The sequence below is a fragment of the Sturnus vulgaris genome, chromosome 7 (genome assembly GCF_052056855.1).
Source record: "Sturnus vulgaris isolate bStuVul1 chromosome 7, bStuVul1.hap1, whole genome shotgun sequence".
NCBI classification, from domain to species: Eukaryota; Metazoa; Chordata; class Aves; order Passeriformes; family Sturnidae; genus Sturnus; species Sturnus vulgaris.
Genome location: NC_142249.1, coordinates 24,369,918 through 24,385,475, shown reverse-complemented (window position 1 = coordinate 24,385,475; position 15,558 = coordinate 24,369,918). Strand labels below are relative to the sequence as shown.

At 34.2% G+C, this 15,558-nt stretch overlaps 1 protein-coding gene across 2 annotated transcripts in view; it reads right to left on the bottom strand.

Annotated features, from left to right (window-relative positions):
- KCNH7 (potassium voltage-gated channel subfamily H member 7) overlaps positions 1–15,558 on the bottom strand; it is a 207,869-nt gene that overhangs the window by 28,471 nt on the left and 163,840 nt on the right. Inside the window, exons 7-9 of one of the 2 annotated variants that reach the window (XM_088168138.1) lie at positions 11,188–11,587; positions 10,519–10,719; positions 346–600 (exon numbers count right to left, since the gene is read on the bottom strand). In XM_088168138.1, the coding sequence (XP_088024264.1) occupies positions 346–600; positions 10,519–10,719; positions 11,188–11,587 (856 nt within the window). The remainder of the gene's footprint in view (positions 1–345; positions 601–10,518; positions 10,720–11,187; positions 11,588–15,558) is intronic. The other variant, XM_088168137.1, reaches the window with a different exon arrangement.

Sequence of the window (15,558 nt, the reverse complement as noted above, 5' to 3'; positions counted from 1 at the left end):
AGAGGAGTCTACATGTCTCAATAACTTCATCACTCTTCAAAAACAGGGTGGCCTTGACTTTTGATATTGCAGCATAATCAGAATTGGAGTAATTAGATATCTGCTTGCCTCAACTTGCAGCTTACCTTTTACCTAGGGATTAACCTGACTAAAGATAAATCTTTAGAAATCCAAAGACATGGGCTCTTTGGTGCACATGAATTATTGCAGTAATGTAGACTTCTTAAATTATTTCTTTACTTGATTTAAAAAAATAGTAAATATTTACAAATTTCCTGCCCCAGGAACAAGAAATATTTGTTTTGAAAATCTGACTCTTTTAATGTCTTGTAATAACGTACTTACCAAGAATGGCTACAACAATGTCGCTCTTAAGGATTTCAATGGAGCCTCTTGACACAAAATAAAGAGCAGTGAGAACGTCTCCACAGTGCACTAAAGTGTCTCCAGGAGGTGCATGTGTTGTCTTAAATTTCATAGCCAAAGCTCGAAGACAGCCTTTACTGGCCCCCCGGAAAGCTTTGCAATTCTGAAGCAAATTTTGGTTGAGGTGCAGGCAAATGTCAGCTTGTAAGCATTCTGGAAATCCCTTCAGGACCTGGAAGGACAAGCATAAAGATTTCATACCAATGCTATGAAAGCTCTTTATATAATTTTTGTTTTCTTCTGGGACAAAAGGAAAGAAGTGACCTACAAATAGACATGGCTCTAAGAGCTGTAGGAGTATTAAAATTCAACGAATGCATAGTGTCATTTATACTCCAAATCTTTTACAATGTGAGTATTCATATCAATACTAATTTATATAGTGGTTTCAAAATATGATATTAAGATTTCTTTCATTGCAAAAAATGGTATCAGGGTATATGAATGAATACACCATAGTAAAATAAGAAATAAGACAGTGAAAGGGGAAGTCTTGACTGAATTTCACTTATTTGGACTCATATATCTATTTCTTTTTTATCAATTGTCAAAGTACTACATTTGTTATAAGAGAAGTCTTTCCTGAAATAAGCATGATTATCTGTAAAATGAGAGCTATCTGAAGATCAGATACTTTTCAGAGAGAGGGAATTTTATTAGTATTTTCATGGTATATATATTCTGCTTGCAAGTGTAGGACTTCGATTTTTTAATTGGAAAAAGCAACATGACGTATTGTAACAACAATGTTATGCCGATTTACATAGACAGATGATTCGTTCAGCAAACCACAGGGTCACTTGCTATGGTCTTTGCTCATCTTTTCCTCAGAATAATAGAAGTTTGCCTGAAGGAGAATCATGGGATTCCTCTTGGGTACCATGGCAACATGTTAATTTTGTTTAAAAGGAAAGAAGGGACTTATTTACAACATGGTCATTATGTGTAAGCTTTTCTAAGTTCTCTAGGATAATACACCACTGGTTCTTTTAAAATCTGTAAATATTTCTGCTACTGACTTCATGGGAGTACTGTGAGTGATTCTATGTGCTTACACATTATGACACACCACTTTTCTTTGTTGTATCCTGTTATCTGCTGTCAGTGATGTGATTGGGTCACATGCTTTCCCTAGAGACAGCTACAACTGTTGCATATTACTAAAGGCAAAATATGTACTGATGCTACAAGTCTTGTGAATATGTGAACAGGATGTGTCTCTTTGTTATTAGACCAGTGCATTATTTCATCATTGTTTATCCTCAGCACTGTTTTTCTAGAAATATGTAAACATTTCTGCAGAGAAAAGATATATCCAAAATACATTCACTTGTTGCTATATTAATTTCTACTTCAGCATAAAAAAATCCTGTGCACTCGCTTTCATTGCAGAGCTATATTCATAACTCATATCCCTTGCTTGTGAAGATGAACACATTTCTAATATGTCCACACAAGCCAAGCTATGTTTTAAAAATGAGATATTAGAACCTTTAACAGAATTGAAATGCTTCTATGATTGCTAATGGATATCAATGTGAAATAACAAACAACGCTTTAACATAAATCTATAGAACAGTTTTGGAGCCTTAAGGCATTACCACATGAAATTTATACATCCTCAGAAAAAGCCAGCATTCAACAACAACAACCAAAAGAAAATATGATAAATGAAAAGCTTCTGTGGTGTCACTCTCTTTTCAGTATCTATCACACCACAGAAATAGCTTAGTATCCAATTACGCTTTTTAATATGATGTAATTATATTGAAATAAAAAGGTTGTAGGTCGTAGGAACTTATTTACTAAATGATACTGAAAAACTAAGAAACAAATATGTTCACCAAATGAAACAGGAGGAGAAAAATTGTGTTTATTTTGAAATTGTTCTCTAGTCATGTGAGTATAAAAGACCTATTTTGAATTAATTTGCTTGCTATGTATCTATCTGAATACAATTTAGAAGAGCTCAATTTTTTATAGGGTATGAAATCGGAAATGTATTTTGAATTCAGAAGTACTTACAAGAAAAATGTATTTGAATTGTTAGGAAGTCATGAGGACTTAGAATACGGTTAGAATAAATAATTTGAATTTTTTAAATCAGCTGTTTATCTGATTTTCAAGGGACTGTAGTTTACCATTAAGCAAAACCCATGCAGACCATGTACGTTGGTTTGTATTTCTGAAGATACTTTGGATATTCCCTTATAGAAACAATTATTTTTATAATTAATTTATAATTATAATTAAACAGTTCTAAAATCATTGAATATCAGTTAATAGTTATTTAAATGCCAATAACATCTGAAAGAGACCAGCCTCTTTCCAAGCCTCTGTGACTAAAACATCCCTGCTCCATGGAGCTTACACGCTAAAGCAGTTTTATATCACAGACAAAAAACATCTAGTCTTTAATATCATAGTCTTAAAATGCCTAAAAGAAGACTAAATAACATTGGCTTCCAATGGAGATTAATACAAGCTTAGAAATTTAAGAAAGAAGCTGTTTTGAAGATAAATTTGCTAAAACATTAGCAAAACCTACCTTACCAAATGAGCTTGCCATATTGCACACATTATGTGTAGTGAGGTGTTTAATCTAAGTCCACTAGCTGATACAGTACAGAATTTGATGTTTCCAGACTGTTTTATGCTGTGCAGTACAGAAATTTTGCCAGCCCAAACTCTCAAATATTTGTTACATTCATTCTCATATTTTGATTTTCATTACTGAAATTGTATTGAAAAATATATTATAATGTGAGAATCAACATCCACATCAAATTCGTACACACACTGCCTATACTAAATATTAGAAAATCATCCATGCAGTCTTCCAAATAAAAAAAAAAAAAAAAAGAATGTTTCTCTTTAATAACATTATTATCAATGAAAAATCCAAAATGAATAAATAATTTAAATACAGATCTGAGTTTCAATTGTTCCATTATTTCCTAACATATTTCTATTGTTATACACAATATCTCCTCAGTTGTGATTCCACGGGGCCCTGGTAAGAAAAATCTTGGATTCTCATGGTTAGAATTATGTTTAAAATCAGAACTCATGCATAATTCAAGAAATACATACAGATATTTTTAAAAAGACGTGTAACAAAACATAAAATCAGCTTCAGTCTTCCCCCCTTTAAAAAGAAAAAATAAACTAAACGAAAGGAAAATCAGTTAAGATGCTGTGACCACAGGTTCCAGTTGTCTGTCACTGATAGTTATCAAGACCAAGTTCAGTTACCTCTTCCCGTTTGGAATAAAACTTACTCCATGTCAAATGACGTCGATTTATCTATGTGGCATGCTTACAGAGGAGGATAATGTCATCCAGAGAGATGTAAAACATTTTACATAGAATAAGTGATTGTTTTGTGAGGATAGTAGGGACATGATTCATACTGCCTTGAAGAATGTGGTTGTTTTATGAGAGGGAATCCAGCTTCATTAATTTATTTTCTCAAGATGACAGCAAGGTGTCACACATTTATCAGGGAGATTTGTGACAACAGACTTGGACACATCTTTGTGCCTTAATCTCAGGCAACAAGCAACTGTTTGGGGCGAAAATAACCTTGGGTTTTTTGCATATGTTATAAAATTAATGACAATTTTTAGATTTTTTTATCATCAGTTCTGGAACAGGTATTGAAATATGTCTCACAGAAAATATTTAGAAAACATCTAAGCTGAAGCAAACCAGGATATTGATTACAATAATTTTCATTAAACATGGAAATGCCACATTCCATACCAACCAAACCGCAGAATGATTGATGTTGAAAGTGATCTTCTTGTTGGAAAGATCATCTGTTCCATCCTTCCTGCTCAAGGAGGTCTACCTAGTGTTGGTAACCAGGGTGATGTCCAGATGGCTTTCAAGTATCTCCAAGAACAGAGATGCCACAACCTCTGTGAGCAACTTCTAGCAGTGCTCAGTTATCCTCACAGTAAGAAAGTGTTTCCTGGTGTTTGGTCGAAGCCTCCCGTTTCAGTGTGTGCCCATCACCTCTGGTCCTGTCACTGGGCACCACTGAAAATATTTGTTCCACCTTTACACCCTCCCTTCAGATATTTGTTCACATTGATGAGATCCTCTGTGAGCCTTCATTTCTCCCATCTGGCTGAGCAGTCCCAGGTCTCTCAGCCTTTCCTAGTATGAGATATCCTCCAGTGCTTGCAGCCTTACAAAGATACTCCTTTAATTCTGTATATAATCTTCTGTCACACATTTTCTCTGCTGAAATGTAAGATGGGTTCATTAAATACCAAGCAGCAGTTGAAGAGAGCACAAGAGGGCTCTTGCGTGTTGTGCTGTGTTTGGGGTATGTTGGAACTAGTGACTAAGGCTTTCTTGCCCTAGAACCAGTCAGACTTGTTTATGAGCATATAGACGGAAAACTTGTTCCCAGCATACAGAGGGAAAACTCCCAAGTTCATCTGAGAATTTAAGATGGCATAAACTGAAAGAGGATTCTAGTCCTTCTCCACTTTATCTGTTTATTCCTGCTTTGTCATGATTTCTCCTTGTGAAATGGTTTGAGAACCTGATTCATACAAAAAAAACACAGCACAAAATTTGAGCAGCTGAAGGTAAAAAGAGGCAGCAGTAAATTCACTTTGTGTCATGACCACACACACTTAATATCTATTTGGTTCTCACCTGCATAAGAGAGATCTCAGGCTATGTTGACATTGACATCACTAAATGCTGAATAAAGTTTTCAAAATATTTGAATAATGAAATTTGAACTTCATATTAAAAATCGACATTTGTCTTTGTTTAGAAAGAATGACTGAAATTAATTAATATCAATTAATATATTTGGTGAAATAACCTATGAATTTAATTTTCATCTTTCTGCCAGCCACCTAATTTTAAGGCTAACCTGAGACTTTAGCTGCACAAATTGTGCTGCTTAGATTTTGAATCAGGATCTCTGTCCCCCAGTAGCTGTTCCTGCTGTTGGACAATAGTGTGAGATTTAGTTCTGTCACAAACGTTTGACTCTTGTAATTTCATAACATCATCTAGACTAAACATTTCTGTAATTCAGCAATTTTATTTCTAGAAAGAATTTAGAATTCACTATTCAATATTCGTTTGATAATTAACTACAGAAATTAATTATTTTTATAAGTAGAAGATTGAAACATTTCCAAGGACTTTCAGCATTTAGAAAAGAAAGAACAAGGTCACAGGTGGCAATAATTCTCCTCCAGAAACTCTTGGCTTCCACATAGAAGAAAGAATATTTCTGAAAAATCCTCTTCTTTTTTTTTAATGTTCAGTATGTTTCCTTTTAACAGCTGGGAGAGAAGAGAAGCAGTGTGTGATAATGAGCTAATTCACCTTCCAATGAGATTGAAGCCTGACAACCTTATCAAGAATAAGATCTTTTGTTTTCAGTCATTGCCACAACACAGATGTGAGACATCTTTATGCAGAAATTAGTGAAGCTGCAGTGGACCATTCTTCTACAGTCTTATTACAGCTTCTGAGTACATCTGAAAAGTGGATCTCTGAGATATGATACATTGCTGAACAAGGAAGATGGAAAATTATTTCAGTTTCTTCAACTGTTGACTGCCTTACCAAGAGAAAAGTTTTAAGTCTGTAGAAGTTGAAGATTGACCAGATATGTATATTTCAAAAAATATGATAGCTGAAAAATTAATTGCTTTTGTTTTTGAGATTTTAGACCGCAAAGTACAATGCACTGAGAAACTGATAAAGGATCATTTAGAAATAGATGAACATTCTTGAAAATATTTCTTTTCTATGAGGTCTTATTTTCTGTAACTCAATTCAATGTAGGCAATCACATTTTTTAAGTTGTCTTTTTTAGAAAACCAAAGAACAGGTTTATGGCTAATCATAATCCAGCTAATCCTGGCTGGTTGATATCTCATGATTTCTGTTCTGACATATAGGCAAACAGCAGTACCAAGTTCCAACAGTACGTATTGCCTTAGTTTAAGAACTTACTGCTAGGTTTTGCTCCAAACAACTAATTCACATTAGCCTTTTGATAGTACTAAGAATTCCTCCTTGCTGTTTTTCAAATTTTAATTTACTTCTCTAATCCTCTGCTTCAACTATATTAGTGGCATTGGCTCTGTTGATAAAACTGATTTTGTTGTAAGAAGTGATCACAGTGGAAGGAAAAGCAAGAATAAAAATGTACTGATATCAACCACGTATCAGTGGCCAATTTCTTATAAAAGAAGGCTGTTCAAGGCAATAGTGAACCTGCCCTTTATTTGCTACTATAGAATTGCTGGTTCAAGATAGGTGTGTGCTCTACTGCACTTGCATGATCACAGTGGCCAAGACAGATATCACGACAGTAAAATTAACCATTTGCTTGGATGCTCGCAGGAGAAATCATACATTCATTTATAAAAATTCTGACTTGCTCTCCCCTTTCATGCTATTGGACAAAACCCAAAACAAGAAGACATCTGTCTCACACCGAAAATTTAAATTAATGTTTACATTGGGCTAAACACTTTTCAACTGGTCCTACTTAGTTACTTCTTCAAACTCTTTTCAAATGTAAAATAACCAATAAAGCTATTCAGATGCACAGAAGATCCATGGAAAGAAAGGGTGAGTCAGGATTGTAAAAAATACATGCATAACTTAAAAAAATATCTCAAACATTAAATAACTAATTTTTTTAGGGTAAGCATCATAGGCATGCTATTATCAGTGCTGGACTGATAACATAGGAATGAAAGAGGAAAAAGAAGGCAAAAAGAATTTAGGAACAACAGAACAGGATAGTTAAAAATATTACAAGAATTGGAATTTTTGGGACTGGTGACATCTTTCATGAAACAATATGCAATGTAAACATTTTTTTTTGTAATTTTATTTTTCCAGTATATATCACAGGGACATAATTTAAATTATGCTTATTCTATAGACTCAAGATTTTTATCCAGATTAAAATAAATCCCAAATCCTGTTTATCCACTCCACGCATAATTATGTGGAACTGTTTTTAACCAAAACACATTATGTAATTGAATATAATCAAAAATATGTAGAAATGGAGCAGAAGGGAGCAAATGAACAAATAAACAAGGTCTCAGCATATTTCACTTGCAGATCTTTTAAGCTAATTTTAAGTTTAACCATTTCAAATAAACATAAAGTATTATCTTCTGGTTTACAATCTAAGGTGTAGAATTTTGTTTAGAAAATCAAGTTTTGTCTTAGTGCACTGCTACTCCTGACTTTAAAAGGGTTTCTGTTTAATCTCTTTTTTTAACGTTTTATTTTCCACTTTACCTGGATTCTTAAATATATTACTGAGGATAATTTAAAGCATCTTTTGAAATATATTCTCCATGTTATTTATATATATATATATATATGAGTATGTGTGTGTATATGTTGTATGTACATATATATATAATGTAAATTATTATGTATTTCATATTTCAAAGGACAAAAAGGACTACATCTTTGATTTTTTTTTTCAGCTTTCCATCATGAAATGAAGAAAAAAAAATATATTGGATGAAATTCTGCCTTCAGAATTTGCAAAAAACTCCAAGTAAACATGGGCAGGAGTCAAACACATTTGTCTGAGGACGATATTAGTCCTTTGTTCTGTAAATGCAAATATTTCATGCAAAATTAAGTAAAAAAACACATGCAAGTCCAACTCAGATGCATATGGCTAATAGCCAAGAAAACTTCATTGGTGCGTGTGTTAACATGCATATATGGTTTAAACCAAGAGCATTCACACAAAGGAAAATGCAGAATGAACAGCAGCATGACATCTTTGTCAGTGACATTCCTACAGAGCAACTATCTAATGCAAACCAATATGCACATGACCTTTTTTGGACAGAGAAGCATGACTTGAGTTGTGGGGTAAAACAGTGATTAATAAACGTTGTTAGATTAGTATTTTTTAATGTCTAATTTTTAGTAACCATTTTGCCCCACATCTGATTCTACTTGGATTATTTCCCTTTGGTATCTACCCCTTCATCATGCAAAAAATTACAATTAAAATTAGAAAGCATTGAACAAGCTCTAAACCCAACAGATAACATGGATATTCTCCACACTTTATACTGCAATTAAATTTGATATAAATACCTCCTGCTCTTACCAGTGGGTGGTGTAATTCCATGTATTTAGATGTGAAGCAGACAGGAAAGAGATAAATCTTTCATAAGTACAATGTAAATCACACAATTCTTATATTATCCTTGCACTAAGTGTAATACATTCAAACTCTTAAAGGGAATAAAGTGATTGACATAAAACTTGAGGGGTAGAACTGTGAACAGAATAAGGAATAAAATACAACAAAACAAGATACTAAAATTGAGGGTTTTTCCAGAGTTTATTTAAATAAATCCTCCATGTTGCCTCACAATCATATTGCAGAATACGGGCTATTTAATCCATTTAATTGTTATTTCACATCAATGACAAGTCCAAGACTAATTTCCATACACCCGTTTCCAAATTATGCAACTTTTCATGTGACAACATCCAGTCATAGTTACTATTTCATGTGAACCAGGTGTTTTTAGTACATCCATTAGTGGTAATGAATTAGTTAAGGCATATATGATTTTGTAATATCTTCAGAAATAATTCAGTGAGGTACTTTAGGCTTAGGTTGAACACATCTGCAGCTTATGGGCCTGATCCTGCAAAGTGCTGAGTACCCTACAATTCCATTGCCATCCGAAGGAATTAGGGCTATTCAGTGCCACACAGGATGAAGCTACTGATGTTGCCTTCCACTGCAATAATCCCCAGCAGAGGTTTATACAATTGTCCTTGTCCTGCCCTGGACATATTATCCTTCTGAGGGGACACATGGAAGTGGCAGGTGAAGCCAAATATATTAATTTTCTATTGTATTTTTAAGATCTGCTTTACTTAATGGTAACCATAAAGTCAAACTGTCACTGATTCACCTTTATAATAGATTTTAATCAAAACCATTGCTTCTGTTTACTGCATAAAAATGTAGTACTCTGACAGTCATTCAGAAATGTATGTATAGATACCACATGAAAGCTGTTTGAATGTATGTAAAATTTTTGGAAGTTGATTTCTAGTTAAATTATTACAAAAGTGTACAGGTTTTCTTGTTCTTGACAGCTTTCTGGAGAGCTCTATAAAGTTTCTAATCTCTAGCTCTGAATAGCTCTGGGAAGCATCCCTACAGAGACACAGATTCACAGGTCCTTAAGATGCACAGTGCACTCAGTGTCTTCAAAATGACGTTCACTTTTCAGAAAAAATGTTTCTAGCCCCGGAAAATAAGACATAGATGCTTTCTTTTGCTCACTAGCAGATTGTTACTAATTTTTAGCTAGCCATGTATTTATAGAAGGAGAGATTACAGGGGCTTTTTTATCAAAACCAGAAAATATGCGTGTTATTCCTTGTCAGTTCCTAGAAATGAGTTTCTGTGGATGGCTAAATGGTTAGTAGTACTGTGGTGGTTTTCAGTACAGAATTATGTGGTTGTGAATGCAAGCAAGTTACTTTTCAGACTACCAGGGGACTCAAATATTTCTCTTTGCAAAGAGCAGCTAACCTGCCTGCTCTTCTCTTCAAGCCATTCCCAATATATCTGTTCTAGATTACATGGAAGGATTTTGAAAAAGAATTGATCTTCACAGGTTTTATAGAACAGTAAATCTGTGAATATCAATACAGGTACTCTTGTTTGATACTGGAAATGGAAAATCAGGACAAAGAACAAACAAAATTCTGGAACAGCTATGTCTGAAATAAGAAACTTATTACTTTTTTTCTCTATTTAAGCTTACAGAAGTCACCTGCAGTTCTCAAGCTTTCCTATACACGTGAGAATTCAGATTTCTGATATACCTTGCAGTAACCTAGGCAGTGAAACATTTGTACGTCAAACATGTTGCGGCTTATTGTCAGTAACTGAGATACATATATATCCACCTTTTTAAGCTTGTACTTTTACAGCTTATAATACTAAAGACTTACATTATTTTTCTAATTCCTCATGCATTTATCTATTCCTCAGCACCTCTGCCTGAAAAGCAGAACATACCATGTTCATGTCAATGCCATTGGTGTATGTCCACGCATGCTGGAAGTATTCCTCCAGTCGCTGCCGCAGAGGGTTTGGGATCTGATGAAAGCGTATGAACTCCTTGACACGCAGCATCTGCATGTGATAGCGTGCAGTCCCCGAGTAGAGTCTTTGGATTATTGCAGATACGTTTCCAAAAATGCTAGCGTACATTAATGCTGGATTAACGAGAAACAAAACTTACTTAAGTCATATCATTGGGCTTTGCAGATGAGTACGGCTAAGCAAAAGAACAATAGGAAGAGTTAAAACGATATGCATACATTTATAGCTTCAGTTTTAAATAGAAAAATAAAGTATAATGATGATTATCCAAATATGATGGGCTGTCATTTCCTAAATCCACTCTAAACTCACCTTCTTTCCTTATACAGGATTTGTTTACAGACACTGATATGCAACATAAATATTCTGACAGTTTGGATAGCAGATTTTGAGTAGTCAAGCAACTAGATTACTTCCTGATACTGAATGAGTCACAACATATTTTTGCATACAACATGCCTTTCCCTACGAATCTGCCCTTCCGGCTGCATGCTTATAATCTTATTCATTTAGAATTTTAAGGCATTTGCTCAAACACAGAGAGGAAAAAAAAGATTAAAGTCCACGATAAAATTACTTACAGCCAATCAACATGACACAGATGGAAAAGATTTTCTCTGAGTTGGTGTTAGGAGACACATTTCCAAATCCTACACTTGTCAGACTGCTGAAGGTAAAATAAAGTGCTGTAACATATTTGTCCTTGATAGATGGTCCAGAGCTTGCATCACTCTTATTGTAATGCTTTCCTAATTGTTCTCCTAAAGAATCCAACCAGCCAATCTTGTGAGCCAAATAAGGTCTTTCTACATTTCCAATGGCATACCAAATGCAAGCAAGCCAGTGTGCAATTAGTGCAAATATGCACATGAGGAGCATCAGAACTGCAGCACCGTATTCGGAGTATCTGTCCAATTTCCGTGCTACCCTCACCAAACGCAGCAGTCTAGCTGTCTTCAGAAGGCCTATTAATGTAGTTGTCTGCAAAAATAAGGTAGAAATTAATTTTCTCTGTTAGAAAATGTATTCTCATGACTAGTAAGCATGAATAAACCACTACAAATTCCATTGTTTTGGGCAATCAACACAAAAAGTAGAACATTACATTACATTTCAATGTAATCTTAATTTTTTCTTTAAACTATCAATTTCATCATAAAACCAGGGAAGAAAAGAAAAAATGTATGTTTAAAATCAAGGCACATTGAAGTTGTCATTAAGTGCTAAATACTCTTTCATGTTGAATATTTTACTTGATCTGGGCTCTTCAGTCAACCATAATGGATTTAATGATCCAATATATAAATGATTTCTTTAAGATGATAAGGTCCATAAGTTATTGGTACTACTCATAATTATACGACTGTCCATACAGGTAATAAGTATTTTTGAATAAGGCTGTATGATTGTGTTTGCTCCTAACTTAGAAACTCCTTGAAATGCTCTGGCACACTTATTCTAGAAAAAAGAAGTAATAGGACAGAAGTGTCCCAAAGAGGGTATCTACAAGACTCCTCCTGATTGTACTGCCAGGTGAGTGAAGCTGAAGCACTGTGAGCAGAACACCATGGCAAAGTTACTCCAAATTAAGCTTTTTGCATTTTACAGGCATAGTGACAGGGCCCAGTAATAAAAGTACTACACCATTAAAAAAATAAATTGGAGAAGTTTTAAGCAGGAATGTATTTCAAGATTTTAGTGCAGCCTTCTATTATACATTGCAGCCTCTTTGAGGTTCTGATCTTTTTAAAGGAATCTAGAAGTTATTAATACAAGTTTTCAAATTTCAATTAGTAAATAGTTTTCAAACTTGTTAACTTCTTGTAGATGGAATGGACAGCATTGGAAAGAGGAATGACTGGATTAAAAAAAACCCCTCAGCTGCCTTTTTTCCTTGCATTAAGTCTGAACATATATTAAAGTATTCAGTAAATGCCAAGAGTGCACACATTTCTAAGATTTTTGTTTTTGTTTTGTTTTGTTTTTGTTTTGTTTGTTTTTTTTTATTAACATGCATGTATATTACATTACATTTAACAGGAAAAACTTTCCAAGCCTCACAAACCACTCAGGCAATAGTATGCATCATATTAAATCTTTCTTGCAACAGGTGCTACACTAGTTTTTATGTTTTATTAAATCCTTGAATTTACCATGTTTCTGAGTAAAACTTCAAAGCTCTTGGAACAAAAGAAGAGTCTTTCTTGGCTGCATTTCTCAGTGGACAACTCAATAAATAGTTCATATTTTCTCAGTAAAGGAGCAAGAGGACAATGTACGGGAACACTCAGTTCAATTCAACACCCCAAATAATAACTTCGGGGTGAATTTCTCATTACCACATAAAGAAGGTTAGTGACCTTAATAGTCTGAAAGACCACACCCTTCAAAATGCTATGCCTAGGCAGAGATTCAGAAGCATGTGAATATTGTGATTAGGGTTTTTTTTGGTAAGGTAGATCAGGCTTCTATATATATGATCCCTTAAGAAAAGCTAAGATTTGTTTTTAGTGGAGTATTAGAAACATTCTATTACAGATGTGGTCATATCTCTACGTCATGCAAGAGACCCTGCATATTCTTACAGTGCCCCTTAAATAGATCAGATGGTAGATTGCGAATCTAGAATATGTCAACACTGTTCCACCACATTCTTAAGATAAAACTTGCTAATATTATTCATCCTCAGTGTCAATCCTATACTTGGATACATCAGTTTGAGCTCTGGAGTATGTGGAAGGTATATAACACAAGAAAACTTCATCTCTTCAGGGGTAAATCAGCATGAATGAGACTAGATATGCTTAAAGCATCAAGAAACTCATTCTGAGTTTTAATTTTCTTTAACACAGTGGAGAGGTTTTAACATTAAAATAGAGCTGGCCACAGAGGTGAAAAGCATGGTCCACAAGTTTTGATGTGCCTTACATGCTGTCTGCTTCTCAGCCTACATGTAGCCTTGACACAGTAACAGTAGAGCTCCCATGTGTCACTTGGCTAGGGACAGAAGTTCTTGGCTTCAGAACTACAGCTCATGTAATGTAATTTTGTTGGTATGCTGGAATACTTTGATCAGCACAACATCCAAGAAGGCATCCAACTCTATCAGTTACCTTACCCCACCTGGTGCAAGCAATTAATGTCTGCAAATAGCAATATGATAGATGCTACTCTCTTCTCCGGGTTGTTGCTTCTCTGTTTTCATCATACCTATTGCTGGACTAAAGTTCAAGAGTAGTTGGATAATCACATCAAAATCTTTTCTCTTCTTTCCATCTACTAGTTATTTTTATCTTCCCAAGTATAAGGGAAGCCACCTAACTTTTACAATACATACACAATTAAGAGAGAATTATTTACTACAAACCATCATCATTTTGAGTCTCATTGAGCAGAAAAAAAAAATTAAAATCACATTATTCCCCTGTTTTAGAAATTGGAAAGTTAACAGTCTATCTCTGTTGCTTTCTTATGGCTGAAAAAGTACAGCTTAAATAGAAGCATTTGGATAGTGCTGTATGTGGTATTTGGATTATTATCTCCTGCCCTTTCAAGACTCCATTTGATATAAAGGTATTTGAAAGCTGCATGAGCACACATAGAGCTCTCTTTAGAGCTTATGTTGTTTAATAAAAAGACTATTCAATACAATTTTTCATTGGGGATCTTCTTTGAAGAATCTCTAGATAACAAAAAAGAGCTATTTCACAAAAAAGATAACCCTTATGACTGAAAAAATCTATTAAATGAAAAATGCTCCATTCTGTCAGTTTTATATTTGCCTTTTCTTGCTAAACTATGAGAAAGGGATCATTGGTGAAATATTATAGTTAGCAATGTAGGAAGAAAAACTGCAGTAAGTAGCAGCTTAGAAAAGTGATTGACATATTCAATACCATGAATGAGAGAGAGAAGCTATGATGGCATGGTGAATGGAACATAATCTATACAGCTTCATTGCTGCTTAGACAAACAAAACAGCTTTTCCAGGTAGAGAAACTGGTCAATTACTAGATTTTGAGGGAATAAAGAATCAATTTACTTATATCTGCAATAGTGAAAAAGTCATTACATGGTCCAATAATTTCTGTTTCAACTTCCGCATTTTTATATTTGTCTACTCATCTGCAAGAATTTACTTGTTTGTTACTGTAATCTGTAATGTTATATTATTTTAAAATTGTCCCTTTAGCATGACTTTAGCATCTGGCACTTTACTCTTAAGAACATCTATAACAGGGGAGGTGTGGAAGAATGATGTTCAGGGGCACTCCTCCAATGAACTTTGGAATTGATCCCTGTTAAAATCCTTTATGTTCCACACTTCTAATCACTGAAAATAATTTTTCAGTGACAAGTGAAAATGACAAGTGATCAATGATCAGGAAGGGATGAAGGCCATGCCTGAAGGGAAATGTTATAGTTTGAGTTAGAAGTAATGCCGTTATGAAAATGTTGTCTTTCACGTGTCTGTGCTCTCAAAACCACAGAAAAAGTTATCTGCAGAAAGATGGACAGCTGCCACAGATAATGAATGCAAAAGGTGATCAAATTTTCTCTTAAATCTCCGGGCTTTTTAGTCACTTTCTGAAAAAAAAAGTTCTCTTCTGGTAAGAGAACTATTAATATGTTCCCTCTGTCCTTTATATTACTCTGTCTCTTCTTATTACTTTCCTTAATAAAATTTAATTTTAGCGCATGGTTTTATCTCATGTTTTTCTAGAATCCTCATTTACCTTTTGCTTGGTTTGCTGCTTTTAACAGAAAAATTCTACATTCTGTGCATCACAGAAAATTCAGACCCAATTCTCTAATTTTCAGAAAAAATATTATGATTTTATCCCTTCTTGAATTAAACAAAATCGATTGGAAGGACTGGGTCAGGAATCCAGAAAATAGCATATATTTTTTACCTTTGGGCCAGTTTTGGATGCATATATTGAACAGTTTTT